The 15925-nt window shown below is 49.2% G+C and overlaps 1 protein-coding gene across 2 annotated transcripts; it reads right to left on the bottom strand.

Moving 5' to 3' along the window:
* Nucleotides 1-172: 172 nt before the first annotated feature.
* Nucleotides 173-9546, bottom strand: Gtpbp2 (GTP binding protein 2). 2 transcript variants are annotated; one of them, XM_076915291.1, is made up of 12 exons: nucleotides 9330-9546; nucleotides 5711-5737; nucleotides 4861-5045; nucleotides 4412-4520; nucleotides 4047-4244; nucleotides 3611-3785; nucleotides 3245-3464; nucleotides 2802-2937; nucleotides 2624-2682; nucleotides 1868-2039; nucleotides 1412-1576; nucleotides 173-1170 (listed from the first exon to the last, which is right to left on the bottom strand). In XM_076915291.1, exons 1-12 carry the CDS (start codon nucleotides 9432-9434, stop codon nucleotides 994-996), a joined length of 1728 nt encoding a protein of 575 aa, XP_076771406.1. In that variant the 5' UTR covers nucleotides 9435-9546; the 3' UTR covers nucleotides 173-993. The 2 variants fall into 2 exon arrangements, with proteins under 2 accessions (XP_076771406.1, XP_034377920.1); XM_034522029.2 differs by lacking the exon at nucleotides 9330-9546 and adding an exon at nucleotides 7839-8077.
* Nucleotides 9547-15925: the final 6379 nt, after the last annotated feature.

The raw sequence follows: 15925 nt of genomic DNA, 5'->3' as shown, positions 1-15925 counted from the left end.
CATATATATATATATATATGCAGAGAATCTTCAACAAATCCCTGAGTTCATGGGAACCCAGGATGCTAACAAAGGGAAAGGAGGGAGTCCATGCCTAGAATAAGAAATATGACATCTTTCCCTTTCCTCCTGGTTCCCGACAACAGAGGGAAGGGGGTGGTCACTACAAACTACTAAAACAAGAAAAGGTTTTATGTTAAGAGCAGGATTGGGGATGAGGATCCCAGGATGCACAAACTGGGTCAGTCCTGTGGCTACCGCACTCTTTGAGGTAGCATGGAAGCCGACGGATAACTGGAGGAAAGAAACCGACATGCAGCTGGCCTTTGGTGTGCCAAGTCTTAGCTTGGCAGCCCCACGCCTGAGCCAGCACCACAAATAGCACCAAGTGGGGCCTATGACATGAGGATCTGGGGAATCGGCCCTTGAGAGAAGGAAATGAAGAAGGAAATGCATCGGGACTCAACACAGGATAGGAGCACAGTCTTTCATGGTCTCTGTGCCATTTCTTCAGTCCCTGGGTCCGCCAGATGGCTAGAAGCACTGTCTTTTATCCACAGTCAGGTAGAGATAGGTAACTTACGTGGCCTTGAGAGGAGGTATAAAAAAGAAGTGCTGTCAAGGGCCACCCCAGTTGTTGACAATTCCTGAAGTGCAGAGGTCACACTGGTGAGTCATGCCCAGTCCTGATAGTGGGCCAAGATGGCTGTGTACTGCTCCCTCCAGTGGACAAGACCGTGCAGCCGCCAGGGTCAATGAACCAACGGGGGGTGCACACAGCTACTGAGCACTGCCCTGAATTGTCTTCTCCCTCAGGACTGCCCCTCCCTGGCCATACCAAACTTGACACCTCTCCAGAAATGTGACAGGAAGCAAGTGGCAGCAGACACTCCTCTCCCTAGCCTATTAACACACAGAGCCGCCAACAGTGGGCAGCATGGCCGGAAGTCACCTCATGTATTGTAGGAACAGCAGTAGAGCTGTTTTGAGGACTCAGAAGCCCATGCTGGCCTGGGCTTCTCCTGCTGTGATGGCTTGTACATCCGTGACATGACCGATGCCCTTGGTAACACCCTCCCGGAACAGCAGTTTGGCGCCCACCTTCAGGTATTCTGGGTGTTTCAGGAAACGGAAGCGTACCACTGCCTTCTCCCCTGTCCGAAGCTTGTCCTTCAGGAGAAAAGAGGTCACGGCCCTGGCAAGTGCCTCCCGTCCCACTCTCTGTCAGCCTTGACTCTCGACCTGTGAGGCCCCCAGGGGGGCTGCTCCCCGCCCTCTACACAGTATATAGGCTTTGCTCCCTTTCCGTGATCAGGGGACTCAGCCAGATCTGATGTTGGGCTTCCCTCCTGTATGGAGTCAGAATATTGACTTTCCCTGAAGAAATGGAACACGGCTGGGTCCCTCTCACCTTTGCATGGATCTTTTCCACCACTGCTGTTTGACGTACGTTGCCCACATGTACTGTCACCTGGAATCCCCGCCGAAAAGTGGTGGCATGGAACAGTAGGACGATCTCTGCCTCGAACACTGAGCAGATGGTGGGATTCATCTCGGGGCTCACCATCACCATGCCCTGGGGAGGAACAGTCCAAGGTCCACAAGGGCAAACCTGGCATTGGTCTCTCTCCAACCACTCTACACCCTTTACAGCTCTTGACCCCCTTTTCTTCTGCATACCTCCTGAGAAAGGCCCTGAAGAGGAGGGCACTATGGGAATTTAAGGACCTGTGTTTTAAGTATCCTACGCCCTTTCAGTAGTCTATATAACCAGGCCTACACTCCTAAGTTAAAGACTGTGTTTCTCACTCAGTAGCCAGTTTTCCAGACACTCATGTTCCCTCTCCAACCCACTTGTCCACCTCACCTTGCGAAGCAATGCACGGTCAAAGTCTCCAAGGGCTAGTGTAGCAGCCTGCCCAGCTCGAAGCACACGACAGGCAGAGCGGTTCCGCTGGATGCTGCATACTCTCAGCTCCAGGAAGCAGCCATCGTCTGTCGGGCCTACTACCAGCTGGTCCCCTTCACGGCAGATCCCACTGCAGCCCAGACAGCAGGTGGCAGTGTCAGCATCTTTCCCTCTGACTTTGCCAAGGTCACTCAAAACACTCCTGCCCTTCTAGGCTTATGTCCCTTGAATTAGGGCAAAGGAACCCTACATTCCAGCTTGGAAGTAGGGAGGCGACTGCCTTCTCCAGCCTAGCATTCAGATTCTCAAGGCCAGCAGTAATGGCTGGCACAGGCATCCCTGTGGCTTGGCTAACACCAGGTCCCTAAAGGAACAGTTCTACCCTTAGGTTTCACCCTGTGGTTCATTAAGAGACTCATTTCCCTGCTTTGAGAGGTTAGTTGAATGCAGTTTCTTCCTAGAGCCCATGACTCATATGTTCTAGGAGCCTGGAGACTCTTGTAAAGCAGCAGTACCCATTCCGCCACCCCCATCCTCCTACCCTCCCAACCCCACAAGCCAGGAGTACTGAGCTTCCTCCAGCTCTGAGTGCGAAAGCTAGTCTGCAAACAGGCGCATCCTGTAGATCAGCACGGTTCAACCCCGGGGGCTCCTGCATGCGAGAGGTCCCCAGTAACAAGTGAGTGCTGAGCAGAGTAGTGACGAGGCAGTCACCTGGATAGTGTTCCTCCAACTACAGTCCCCACCTCTGGCACTGTGTAGATTTCATCCACCTAGAGCCAAAGAAAACTGTCAGTGTCCTGCCACCAGGCTTGAAGGCCCATAATGTGCTGAGGCTCAGTACCAGGCCGCCTCCCTCCACCCCACCCGCCTCCTGTTTGCCGCCGAGCACCTGGAATTCCGTCAGCTGCTGCATCAGCTCCTCCTGCTCTTTGCTGTTGGTGAGTGGCGGCAGAATATTCAGGAAGACTTTAAGAAGGTCCAGACTCTCTCCAGACACACTGGACAGTGTGAATATGGGGGTGACACTGTGGAGAGACAAGTGCATGGATGAAAATAGTCTTGACAGGAAGCAGTAGCCAGAGGCCCACCCATGAAAAAGTGAGCAGAGTCCCTTTCTGATTGTGAGCAAGCCAGGGAATATGGATAGCTAATGTCTCGAAGGTTCCAGGCATCAACAAAGCTCCAGGTTAGCCCCCTCCCACAATCCCAAACTGGAAAAAGGCAGAGACCTGAACTACAATGGATCTGGCCCTGGAAGTGGGACATTATGCTCCTGGACCCTGAGGCAGCCTTCCCTGTCCACCAAGGCTTTAGGGTGAGAGGCAGGCTCACTTGGGTGACTGGGCAAACTGCTGGGCAGCAGTGACAGCATCATCCTCAGAGGTGACCAGCATGGGGACCTTGTGGCAGCCAGGCTGCTTGAGGACCCGCTCCAGCTGGCGTACTGTCCTCTCCACTGTGGTCTTAGCACACAGGTCCACTTTACTGACCACGATGAAGAAGGGCACTTTCAGGGCCAAGGCCAGCCCCAGATGTTCCCGTGTGGTGCCGGCTGCCTCAGAGAAGGCAGGTGGCAGGAGGGAGAACGTAGGAGGAAGGAAAAGGAAGAGTTGGTGCTGCTCCCAGCTCTGAGGGGCCTCAGGGCAGGAGAGAGTCAGCTCCTCCCTTTGCCCTGCCCCTCTGCTCACTGTCTCGTACCGATTCCAGTGTTGGCACCGACGAGGAGCAGGGCACAATCGGGGCAGTAGGAGGTGAGGCCGAAGATGGTGGTGTGCAGGTATTTATGGTGGCCCGCCAGGTCAATGAAGGTGATCATCTTGGAGCTGCTCTCACAGATCTCCTCTGCAGTCCGTGAGTCACTGTAATTCACCACCTAGCCCGGAGCCAGGGCTCTCAGTGTCCCTGCGCACCTCCCCACCCCTTCAGGAGCCACCAGGTCCTAGGCTAGTCCCTTGGTAGTCCCTGTCTCATAACCTTTAGCCCGTTTTCTATTTCACTCCGTGGATTCTCACTTGCTTTTTTGAGGGAGAGAGATGTTCACAGTGCCCTCAGACTTCTCCAAGAGGTCTCCACACCCTGCCCCCAGCCCGTCCTCAACAGTCTGGCCCCACTGGGTCCCGTTGAGCCCATGCACCTCTCCCTTGCTGTTAAAGCCCAGGATCTCAAAGCTGATGCTGGAAGTCCGGCCAGACTGAATCTCATGCAGGTGGCGGAAAAGGTTGAGCCGAGCCCGGCCCCGCCCGTTGTCTAGCTCTCCTTGGGTCAGAACTCCAAGCAAGGTTGACTTCCCTGAGTCCACATTTCCTAGGACGGCCACACGGAGATCTAGGAACTGGGAAGAAATTGGCAGAGGTGAGGTCTCCCAATATTCACCTCTCACTAACGGTATAGGTGCTGCTGCCCCCTGGAGAGCACTCCCAGGACCCTGGGCCAATGAAGAGCCTAACACCCACAGAGCCTTCACGGGGAGAGAGACCTGGAGTGTTGTCGGGTACTCACCTGTTGGTTGTCGGGGACCTTTCGTACTAGCACCTCAGTGATCTTCCGGGGCACGTCACTGTCATAATCCACCTCTCGCTCCCGAAGAACAGTGATGTCTGCCCCAACCCTGTCACAGAAGAGCCACAGCTGCCATATTTCACATAAACTTGCCCTAACCAGTCTAGCTCTGGATCACAGAGCTCCCGACGACCGACTGCACCTTACACCACCTTGCAATCTATGCCCCCCCCCCCTGCTGCCTCCACCTCTTTTGAAACAAGCATTTTCAGTCAAGGGGAGCGGGGAGCCCATGAACAGTGAGGCAATGAGAGCAGCAGCCTGACTCTGGCTTTGTCAAGGGATGGCAACAGAAGGAGCCCCCACCCAACCCGAGTCCCTCTGGACCTGGCTGGCTGGGTGTGCATGGGTCCTCCCTAAAGTTAGGTGAAGGGAAGGAAGAAGCATACTTCTCTGCCATCCGGTGCAGGGTCTTGAGGGAAGCCCGCATCTCCTCCTCAGCCAGCCCCACCAGCAGCCCATTGTCCTCTACCCCAATCTGGTAGACGGCCTCACCGCGTCCTTCCTGGAGCCGCCACTTCATTTGCGTCACCAAGTGCTCAAAGCGGTACTGAGACGGATTCACCAGCTTCAGCTTAGGACAGATGCGGTATCATGAGATGAAGAAACTAGTTGTTCCTCCCAAACCTCAAATGTGGTCCCTTCCTGTCCTGCTAGAATGACCAGCAACTTTGTCTACTTAAAACTCTTGCCCCCTGGGGATGGAGAGACGGCTCAGTGGTTAGTTAAGAGTACACAGTGCTCTCACAGAGGACCCAAGTTCGATTCCCAGCACTCAAGTCAGACAGCTGACAACCTCCTTAAATGTCAGCTTCAGGGAAATCTGACACCCTACTCTGGCCTCTGAGGGTACCTGTACTCAGAAGCACATACTTAAAACTTTTAACCTGGCAGTGGGGTACACATGCCTTCAATCTCAACACTTGGGAGGCAGAGGCAGATGTATCTCTGTGAGTTTGAGGCCAGCCTGGCCTAAGGAGTGAGTTCCAAGACAGCTGAGACTACAGAGAAAGCCTGTCTCAAAAATCCAGGAAAAAAAATTAAAAATTTTAAAACAAACAAACCAACCCTTCCCCCACCATGCCAGCAGTGATTCTTTCTGGACACAGTGGCTTCAGAGAGCTCAGCATGATGCCATGCAGCATGAAGCTGCATCATGAAGTTGGAGGACATCAGAGAGATCACCTCACACTGACAAGGGCAACTCCACTCCCTTCTCCTCCCCAACGCAAGACTCACTTTATATTCGATGTTTCCATCTTCAGCCTGAAAAGAAACAGGAAGCAGTTACCATATCCTGTCCAGACCTCATCCCTACTTCCCCTCAGTTCCCAGTGACCTCAGGCATATAAGGCAGGAAGAAAGCCCAAGTGGCACCTGCCCATGCTGGAATCTGCCAAGCAGTGGAAGACAGATTCTAATCTCCAGTGTGGCCTCTGAGGAAAGGCCTGAAAGGATACATCAAACCACCCGTTTATCTAAGAAACCATCAGCACTGTTCTTCCTGATACAAGATCACCTCTCTGGCCCACACCCGCCACAGCCTAAAACTGCTGCTTGCTCTGGGGTATTTGGTTTGGGTTTCTTTTTCTGTGTTCAGACTGTTGAGGCCTTTCTTTTGACACCCACTAAGTAGACACCACTTCCTTCTTGCCCCTCCCTCTCAGCTGATGCCATCAAGTGTAAGAGGCTACGGTGACTCTGGAATGGAGCCAAAGTATGAACTCAGCACTGGTCACCTCAAAGGCCCTAAGATAAGAGGCCCAGGTAAAAGAGCAGAACTCCAAAGCTGGGACTTACCCAAACAAACGAGGAAACCTAAGGGGCAGACTCCACAGTGAACTCACTGGGGCTTTTATCCCCTTTTCTGCCTCAGTAGAAGTGAAAGCAGGAAAGCGTCACATAGCCTCTTCGAATAGCAGCCACCGTTTGGGCTGTGTGCCACACATACCTGCCCTGCGCCACCCTCCAGCCCCTGGACAAAAGGTTATGAGATTTACTTATTGTCTGCCTGCGTTTCTGCACCACTCCTCTCTGGCCACTTTATTTTTCTGTTTCCCTCTTGGTCATCATACTGTCTTTAAAGTCCTTAGAGGTGTCTTTATCCGTAATGTCAACCACACCACAGAATGTGTGGAAGCTCTTTTCCCATCAACAAAGAAACCTTTTTACTCTTCTTTTGAAGGTGAATAATTAGGATCGTTGACTATAAAGATGGTAGAAAGATAATCTCCACCAATGGTTCTCAAAGTGTGGTATTAGGACCACAATTTTAGCTTGTAAGAAATGCCAAATTATCAGGCTCATCCTCACCTACTGGATTGGAATTCTATGAGCAGCAACAGCAACCTGTATCACTCTGGTACATACTTAAAGTTATAATCACCTGTTGAAGCCCTTCCCACCTTGGGTTCTCCCTTCTTTGTTTTCGAAACAAAGTTTCTCTGTGAGGCCCTGGCTGTCCTATAACTTGCTTCCTAGACCAGGCTGGCCTTGAACTCAGAACACCCCCCCCAACTCCCAAGGGATGGGATTTTTTTTTTGTTATTTTTATTTTATGTTCATTGGTTTTCTGCCTGCATGTATGTGTGTGAGGGTGTCAGATTCCCTGGAACTGGAGTTGCAGACCTTTGTGAGCAGCTGTGTGGGTGCTGGCACTTGAACTGGGGTCCTTTGGAAGGACAGACAGTGTTCTTAATCGCTGAGCCATCTCTCCAGAGTGATGGGATTTAAAGGAGGATCCACTACTGCCCAACTGGGTTCTCCTATTTTAAGAGGAAGGAAAGTAGTCTTCTCTGTCTTAAGAACTCACAGAGTGCGTTCATGGGAAACTTTTCACTGTGTCTCACAGGGCAAGGAAAGGGCAGAGACAAGGAAAGGGCAGAGGGCTATGTCTAACTGTTCTCTGGTTTTATGTGTGTGGGTACTGAAGGGTAAGGAAGGAACACATCGCTCTTGTCCCGGCTACTCCCCTTCTCCCTGTGGATCAAGTTTAGAAAAGCGTTGGTTACTCTGCCTCCCCTCTTTTCCCAGTATAATGTTTCTTCCCCACTCCCAGCGTAGGGATTCAGACATCCTCTGCTCTTCTCAAGGGGAAAGGATCCCCTGTTCCCACTAATTCAAAGGTTATGGAGGTGAAAGGGGCAGTCCCTCCCCGCAGTCCTGACACTGAAAAGGATCGTCCAGTCTTGACGATCCCGCTTTGTAGGGGTCCAAGAACAGGGGGAGGGGGTTCTCTTCCCCAGTCCTTCCTCCCTGGGGTCTTGACACCGGAAAGGGGGATTAATTGTCTCTCTCCCGCCTCCTTGGAGTCTCGGGGACCGGAAGGAGTAGTTCCCCACGGCTCCGCCACTTTTCAGGTGCTCACCTCTGGGGGCAGGTACGGAGGATTGTTGGCTTTACCTCCTCTGTTCCTTCCGTTCTTCTTCTTCCCCTTTGGGCCCCCGCAACTGCTGCTACCGCCGGCCCCCCGAGCTTTGAGGTTTCCGCCCATGGCCGGGCCTCCTCCGGGCCGGCAGCAGCCGCCGAACAGCTCCGATACCCGCGAGTCCATCCGCCGCTGCCACCAGCCCCCCGCCCGACCCCTCCCCCCCCGCCACTGCCGCCGCCCCTACTGCCACCGCCGCGTCGGGCCAGCCGGAGGAGAGCGGGGTGTGGCCCAGTGCAGGCCACGCCCCTGCTTCCCCGGTCCTCCCAGTCGCGTCAAAAGAAGCCGCAGGGCATCAAGGGATACCGAGTCCGCGGCTATGAGATTTAGCGCTAAAGAATGCGAGTTCAAACTACAATTCCCAAGAGGCATAGCTATGCGAGAGCCGCAGGCGGCTTCGGGGGCGTGGGCAGCAAGCGCGCCTTGAGCGCAAAGGCTAAAGGGAGTTGTAGTTTGCACCAATTTCCCGTACTGCCAGCCGCTTCTTTTCTAGGGGCAGTAGGAAAGAAAGCCTTGTGGCCTGAGATTAGGGACAGTCACCGGAGGTGAAGAGCTTATATCAGAATTGAACTGGGTTTGACCTCTTGGCGCTGATCCCAGACAAGTTAAAATTTGGGGCGGTTGGACCTGACAGCCTGCTGGCTCCACCTCTGCCTCAGTTTCTTCCCCGACGGCTGGCTTGCTGTCGAGTGAGTCAGGGCAAAAGCTAAGGCGGAGGCAGATGGTAGTTATAGCATAATTAGAGCTGTTATTGTGACGATGATTATGCCACCCTTGCACCATAGCCACTGCTTTATTATTACTTGGCTGGCACAGTCCGGGGGTTGGTTTTAGCAGCCCCAGGCACCGCGGTGGCCAGACACGTGTCCAGAACCCATAAACCAGCCAGCTGCCTTAAGGCTTGGAAGATGCCCACAGCAAGTATCTCTCCTCCCCTTTGTTTTGAAGTTTAGCCAATCCCGGAAAACTGAGTTTGGTTTAAAACTTGTCTGAAGGAGGGGCCCGGCCCCTATTTGGGGCGGACCTGGGGTTCCAGTTACGTCAACCACTAGGGGGCGGGGAAAGTGGCCTAGAATAGAAACTTCCTAGGGCCCTAGAGAATTGCTGATTTGTCTTTCTAGCCGAGTCTCCAGTCCTTTAGAACTCTTGAAGCAACATAAACCAGTATACAGGGTACCAAAGGCGCAGAGAGGAGAAGCAGAATTACTGGGCAAAGAGTCATGACGCAAGGATTCAGATCCCAGCTCTGTGGCTATCTCATGACTCACAGTCAGATCCCAGCTCTGTGGCTATCTTATGATGCACAGTATGCCCGTTCCCCTTTCTTCACAAACAACCAGGTGTTCACACATAGCCAAGAAATAAAACAGCCTTTGCCTCCAGAATCTGAAAGTTGTCCTCGGTAAAGTAGAAACACCAATAATGTCTTACCTCTGGTGCACTCTGCAGTAGTTCAGACCTGGTTGAGTCCATAACTTCTTCACAGTTCCACCTCGAAGGAGACGAGTCTATTGAGCATGCAGCTGCTGTCCACATTGGATAATTTCCACACCAGCTATATACCAAAAAAACCAAAACCTGAAAAGCCTTGCAGATCAGCCATTTGCCTCGGTCTCCCGTGAAGGAAAGCAGGTGTCTTTTCTGTTTGCTCTCCTGTATGATTGAGGACAGCTGTGGCCTAAGACTGCTAGAGAACTCAGCGAGACATCTCAAAGGATGAGAATAGAAGGGAAGAGACACCCCACCGCAGCCATACCCACACCTTATCACCACAAACAGCCCGGGCCCTCTCACCAGCCAGAAACTACTGCAGTCAACTGATAACTATTTTTTTTTAAATATCCACGGATCTTCTGTGGTCACCGTTTAACACACAATTCCATCCCACCCATACCCGCTTAATGGATGCCGTCCTTTAAGAAGGGGTGGGGCATCACATTACCCATTCTTGAACAACCTGGCCTACCTACAGATACACGTGGGGGCTGACAGAGGAGTGAGGCCACAGGATGCCTGCCAGGAGACCAGGTGACCAGTTTCCTACACAGGTTGTTTACGAGGTGGCTGCCTATAGGATGTATATGTGCTTATATACACATCACATGCAAATATTTTTCCTAGCTTGTAATGAGTCACTTGCTTTTACATCTAGTACCTTTGTATGAATATGCATTTTATGATGTCACCTTTGTGTGCTCTGACTTAGAGCAACCTTTCCCCTCTGCTTTCTTGGTTGCCTGTCATCCCATCCTTAAATCAACCTCATTATTACCCGGTATATTTTTTTGAGGAGATTTTGAGAATTTTTATACTTGGACCTAGAGAGATGGCTCAGTAGTTAAGAGCTCTTGCTGCTCTTCCAGAGAACCAGAGTTCAGGTCCCAGCACCTATGTTGGGTGACTTAACACTGCATGTAATTCCAGCTCTAGGGAAACCAGCACCCTCCTCTGCCTTCCAAGAACACCACACTTAGAAGCACAATTCCAATTACAGACATACACATAGTTTTAAATATATATACATATATATGTGCATATATATTAAAATTTTTATTTAATCTATGTGCATGTGTGTACACTATAATGTACATGTGGAGGTCAAAGGACAACTTGTAGAAATTTATCCTGACTTGAATTCAGGTCACCAGACTTAACAGCAAAGGCCCTTACCCACTAAGTCATCTTCCTGGCCCTGATTTGTGGGGTTTTTTGTTTTGTTTTTATTTACACTAACAACTGATCCTTGACATGTACAAACATGTACAAAACTGGGCTGTTCCACTAGCTTTCTGCACTGATTTTCAGGTGGCCTTTGGTTTTGTTTGCTTGTTTTTTTCAAGACAGGGTTTCTCTGTGTAGCCCAGGCTATCCTAGAACTCACTTTGTAGACCAGGCTAGCCTCAAATTCAGAGATCCACCTGCCCCTGCATCCTGGGTGCAGGGATTAAAGGTGTGCACCACAACTGTCCAGTTGATTTTCAGATGTATTTTACACTTACTTCAATGTACTTGAAACAGCTTTTTGTAGTATGTGATAAACACTAAATTTATTTTTAAAAGATCTCCCCTCTTTCTGTTTCTCAAGCATTCTTCTGTATGCCTACATCCCCAGCCTCGTTCTATATTTTTCATTTTGAGACAGTCTTGCTAAGTTATCCATGTTGGCCTTGAACTTGTCCACCTGCCTCAGCCTTCCAACAGGCTGTCACTGTCAGACCTGGGTTTGTCTTGTGTTATTTACCTGAAAAAGCTGCCCCCATATATTAAGATTTACATATACACCATCCTGTTCTGGATTTCTAACTTTTATTTTATTCTAGTATAAATTCCCCACACAGTGCTTGGGCCAAGACCCTCATGCACACTAGGCAAGCATTCAGCCACTGAGTTACACCTCCAACTCAACACCACACTATCTTCCCCCTTTGATGTTTACAGATCCGGTTCTCTGTGTAGCCCTGGCTGTCCTGGAACTTGATCTGTAGACCATTCTGGCCTCAAACTCTGAGCTCTGGCTACTTCTGCATCCCAACTGCTGGGATTACTGATGTGCGACACCAAGCCTAGCTTCACAGTACTTTTAATTGTGTATGTATATGAATGGGTTTGTGCACATGAGAACAGTGTCCTCCGAGACTAGCAGAGCAAGTCCAATCCCCTGGGGGCTGATTGTGACCCGATTGGAGTGGGTGATGAGAACTGAACCCGGGACCTCTACATGAGCGGTTTGTACTGTTAACCAGTGAAGTGTCTCCAGCCACCCCACCACGGCATATTAATTGTGCTGTTACAGTATGTCTTGACCTCTGGTCACTACTTCCTGAAACATGCTCTAGTCTTATTCTCTATGACCTGGCACTTGTTTCTCCATACTTTTCTCAGAATTCCTTGGTAGCCTCCACAGGTTCTCTCTCCCATGAATCCACAAACACTAATGTCTTCAGGATCCAGCACATTCTCTGTTTTGTATATCCTCCCTGGGTTCTCTAATCCCTGTTCATACTGAGGACTCCCTTATACTTGCCTCTATTCAAAACAGTACTCTTAATAGATCCAAGAGACCTTAAACTCTCCCCATGAGAAACTGATCTTACCTTGTCTTCTTACTTCCCTATATGCCTAAATCTCATATTTTGTCATTCACTGACTAATACAGCTGGTCCTATGGGTGCTGGTAATAGTTTGTACACGTTCAGCCCAGGGAGCGGCACTATTGGAAGATGCAGCCCTGTTGGAGTATGTGTGTCACTGTGGGTGTGGGCTTTAATACCCTAGTCTTAGCTGTCTGAACGTGAATATTCTGCTAATAGCCTTCAGATGATGTAGAACTCTCAGCTCCTCTTGCACCATGCCTGCCTGGATGCAGCCTTGATGATAATGGACCGAACCTCTGAACCTGTAAACCAGTCCCAATTAAATATTGTCCTTGTAAGAGTTGCCTTGGTCATGGTGTCTGTTCATAGCAGTAAAACCCTAAGACAGTGCTAAAGTCAGAAATCTGCTTCTCTCTCTCTCTTTCTCTCTCTCTCTCTCTCCCTCTCTCTCTCTTAAAGAAACTCTGCAACTCTGCGGGGCTGTGAGCTGATTGAGTAGGTAAAAGCACTTCCTGTTCAAGCCTGATCCTTGAACCCATATAAGACAGGCTCTCAGTATGTATTGCAGGCTTGCCCGGCGCCCCGCCCCACTGTTCCTGACTTCTCAGTGCTGGCCCCTTCCTGGGTCTTTGCCTTCTTGATGATGACTTTCTATTTCTTCTCCTCTTCAAACCCAACATTAAATTATATTCATGAGATATATATCTTTCGTTTGTTTTTGGTTGTTTTAAGACAGGGTTTCTCTGTGTAGCCCTGGCTGTCCTAGAACTAGTGTTTTGTAGACCAGGCTGGCCTTGAGCTCAGAGATCCACCTGCCTCTGCCTCCCCCGTGCTGGCACTAAAAGGTGTGCCGGCCGGGCAGTGGTGGCACATGCCTTTAATCCCAGCACTTGGGAGGCAGAGACAGGCGGATTTCTGAGTTCGAGGCTAGCCTGGTCTACAAAGTGAGTTCCAGGACAGCCAGGACTACACAGAGAAACCCTGTCTCAATAAATAAATAAATAAATAAATAAATAAATAAATAAATAGCGTGTGCCACCATCTCCACAGGATGGACATCATCTTTCTAAAGATCTCTAGGATTCACATAATTTCTCGCCACCTGCTGGGATGACCCAAGTTCAAGCTTCTTTGAATACACATTTTGGTGCTGGGGAGATGGCTCAGGGGTTAAGTACAGAGGCTGCTCTTTCAGAGGACCTGAGTTCAATTCCCAGCAGCCACATGGTAGTTCATAACCATCTGTAATGGGATCTTAACATTCCTCTTCGATTGTGTCTGAAGACAGCTACAGTGTACTCATATGTATAAAATAAATAAATCTTTAAGAATACATGCTGTGCCGGGCAGTGGTGGCACAGGCCTTTAATCCCAGCACTTGGGAGGCAGAGGCAGGCGGATTTCTGAGTTTGAGGCCAGCCTGGACTACAGAGTGAGTTCCAGGACAGCCAGGGCTACACTGAGAAACCCTGTCTCGAAAAACCAAAAAAAAAAAATACATGCTGTGACCTCTAAAAGGAGTCATGTGACTGAACATAGGGTTGTGAAATTTTGACAATAGTTAAAAAAATTCTGAAAATACAATAACCAAGAATAAATTCTGAATCAATCATGTGGTGAGCTTATAGCACTTCTAGAAGGGCAGCTTTGTATGGCATTGTGTGACCTCATGGCAGCCTTGGTTCTGAACATATAACATTCCATAAAACTTTTCATAAGATTTTCTTTTTAGCCAGGAGGCGGTTGCACACACCTTTGATCCCAGCACTTGAGAGGCAGAGACAGGCAGGTCTCTGAGTTGGAGGCCAGCCTGGTCTACAGAGCAAGTTCCAACAGCCAGGGCAACAGGAGAAACTCAGTCCCAAAAAACAAAAACAAACAAGAGATTTTATTTTTAATTACAGACATGTATGTGTGGATATGGGCATGTTGGTGCAGGTGTTTGTGGAGACCAGAAGAAAGCATCAGATTTTCTGTGATCTGCCTGATGTGGGTTCCAGGACTAGAACCAGGATCCTCTAGAAGAACATGCAGTGCTTTTAACTGTTGAAATATCTCTCCAGCCTGCTCCGAAATTGTTTTGTTTTGAGACAGGGTCTCTTTATGTAGCCCTGTCTGTCCTGGAGCTGGCTACGTAGACCAAGATAGCTTTGAGCTCACAGGGACCTCTGCCTCCCTAGCGCTAGGATTAAAGGTGGGCTCCAATCCATCCAGCCATAACATTCAAATTTTGCATTGTTGGGGTTGGAGATTTAGCTCAGTGGTAGAGTGCTTGCCTAGCAAGCGCAAGGCCCTGGGTTCAGTCCTCAGCTCTGAAAAAAAAAAAAAAAAAAAAGACAAAATAACAAAAATTTTGCATTGCACGTGCTATAGCCATAATGTCATTTGGTGCCGGCAAATATTGGCTTGAAACACCTCAAATGGACAGGCCTAGTGGTGCATACCTGAAATGTTAGCACTTAGAAGCTGGCGGGGAGGGGGGAAAACCGAGAATATATTTGAGTTGGTAGAGTTCTTGCCTAACCTGCATGAAGTCCAGGGATCAATCCTCAGCACAGTGTAAATCATAGTGGTGCAAGCCTGTGAGTCCAGCAATTTGGAGATACAGAATGGAGGGTGAGGGGCTTCCAGATCAACCTTGATTACACAGGGAGTTCAAGGCTAGCCTGGGCTAAATGAAATCTAGTCTCCAAATAAAAAAAGAAATAAATATATAAAAGCAAGCATAGATCTTTACAACTATAATTCCAGACTTTAGGAGGCTGAGCGGGGGGTGGGGTGGGGGGTCCTGGAGATCGAGGCCAGCATGAACAACATGACAAATTTGAGACAAGCCTGTGCTACATGAAATTTTCTCTCAGTAAACATCCTTCTCCCTAAAAACCACATTTGTCTGACTATTGTATGTTATAAATTGTAGGGTTTATGGTACCTACAACCTTTTTTTCCTAACAATTCTTTTTTTATTGGATATTTTCTTTATTTACATTTCAAATGTTAACCCCTTTCCCGGTTCCCCCCCCCCCACCAAAGCCCCTATCCCATTCCACAGACAAACTTTTATATTCTTATAGAAACATAATGCCGGGCAGTGGTGGCGCACGCCTTTAATCCCAGCACTTGGGAGGCAGAGGCAGATGGATTTCTGAGTTCGAGGTCAGCCTGGTCTACAGAGTGATTCCAGGACAGCCAGGACTACACAGAGAAACCCTGTCTCGAAAAAACCAACAACAACAACAATAACAAACCAACAACAACAACAACAACAAAACCATAATGGTTTAGTAATAGAAAACAAAGGCTTAGTATTTTGTTGCTTCTTGGGAGTAAATATTAAGTCAGTATATCTTTGTACAAGAGAAACAGGTACATCCATCTTATTAATAGTAGTGTGCAAATTTGATTTGGTTTTAATAAGTGATAAAATTGTCAGAGAAAGTTTTAGGAATTCATTTACGTGTTTGCCAGTCACTTGCATTAGTCTGGGTTGCACTTTTTTTTTTAAGAATTATTTATTTATTTTATGTATGTGAGTACATTGTTGCACCAGAAGAAGGCATCAGATCTCATTACAGATGGTCGTGAGCCACCATGTGGTTGCTGGGAACTGAACTCAGGACCTCTGGAAGAGCAGTCAGTGCTCTTAACCACTGAACCATCTCTCCAGCCCTGGGTTGCACTTTTTGTAATGCTGGAATTCAAACCCAGGGCTCATGTACTCTATAAGTTGAACCTGTGTCTCTAGCCATGTCAATAGCCAAGTTTAAAATGAACTTCTTTGATTTATTATCATCATGTTTGATTTGACACAGGGATTCTGTATCGCCCTGGCTGTCCTAGAACTCACTCTCTAGACCACGATGGCTTTGAACTCAGACCTTCCTGCCTTTGCCTCCCCAGTTCAGGGATTAAAGAAGGTGTGTACCACTGTAC

The sequence above is a fragment of the Arvicanthis niloticus genome, chromosome 17, assembly GCF_011762505.2.
Source record: "Arvicanthis niloticus isolate mArvNil1 chromosome 17, mArvNil1.pat.X, whole genome shotgun sequence".
NCBI classification, from domain to species: domain Eukaryota; kingdom Metazoa; phylum Chordata; class Mammalia; order Rodentia; family Muridae; genus Arvicanthis; species Arvicanthis niloticus.
The sequence above is the reverse complement of the archived record's forward strand: the minus strand, read 5'-3'. Positions and strand labels throughout refer to the sequence as shown.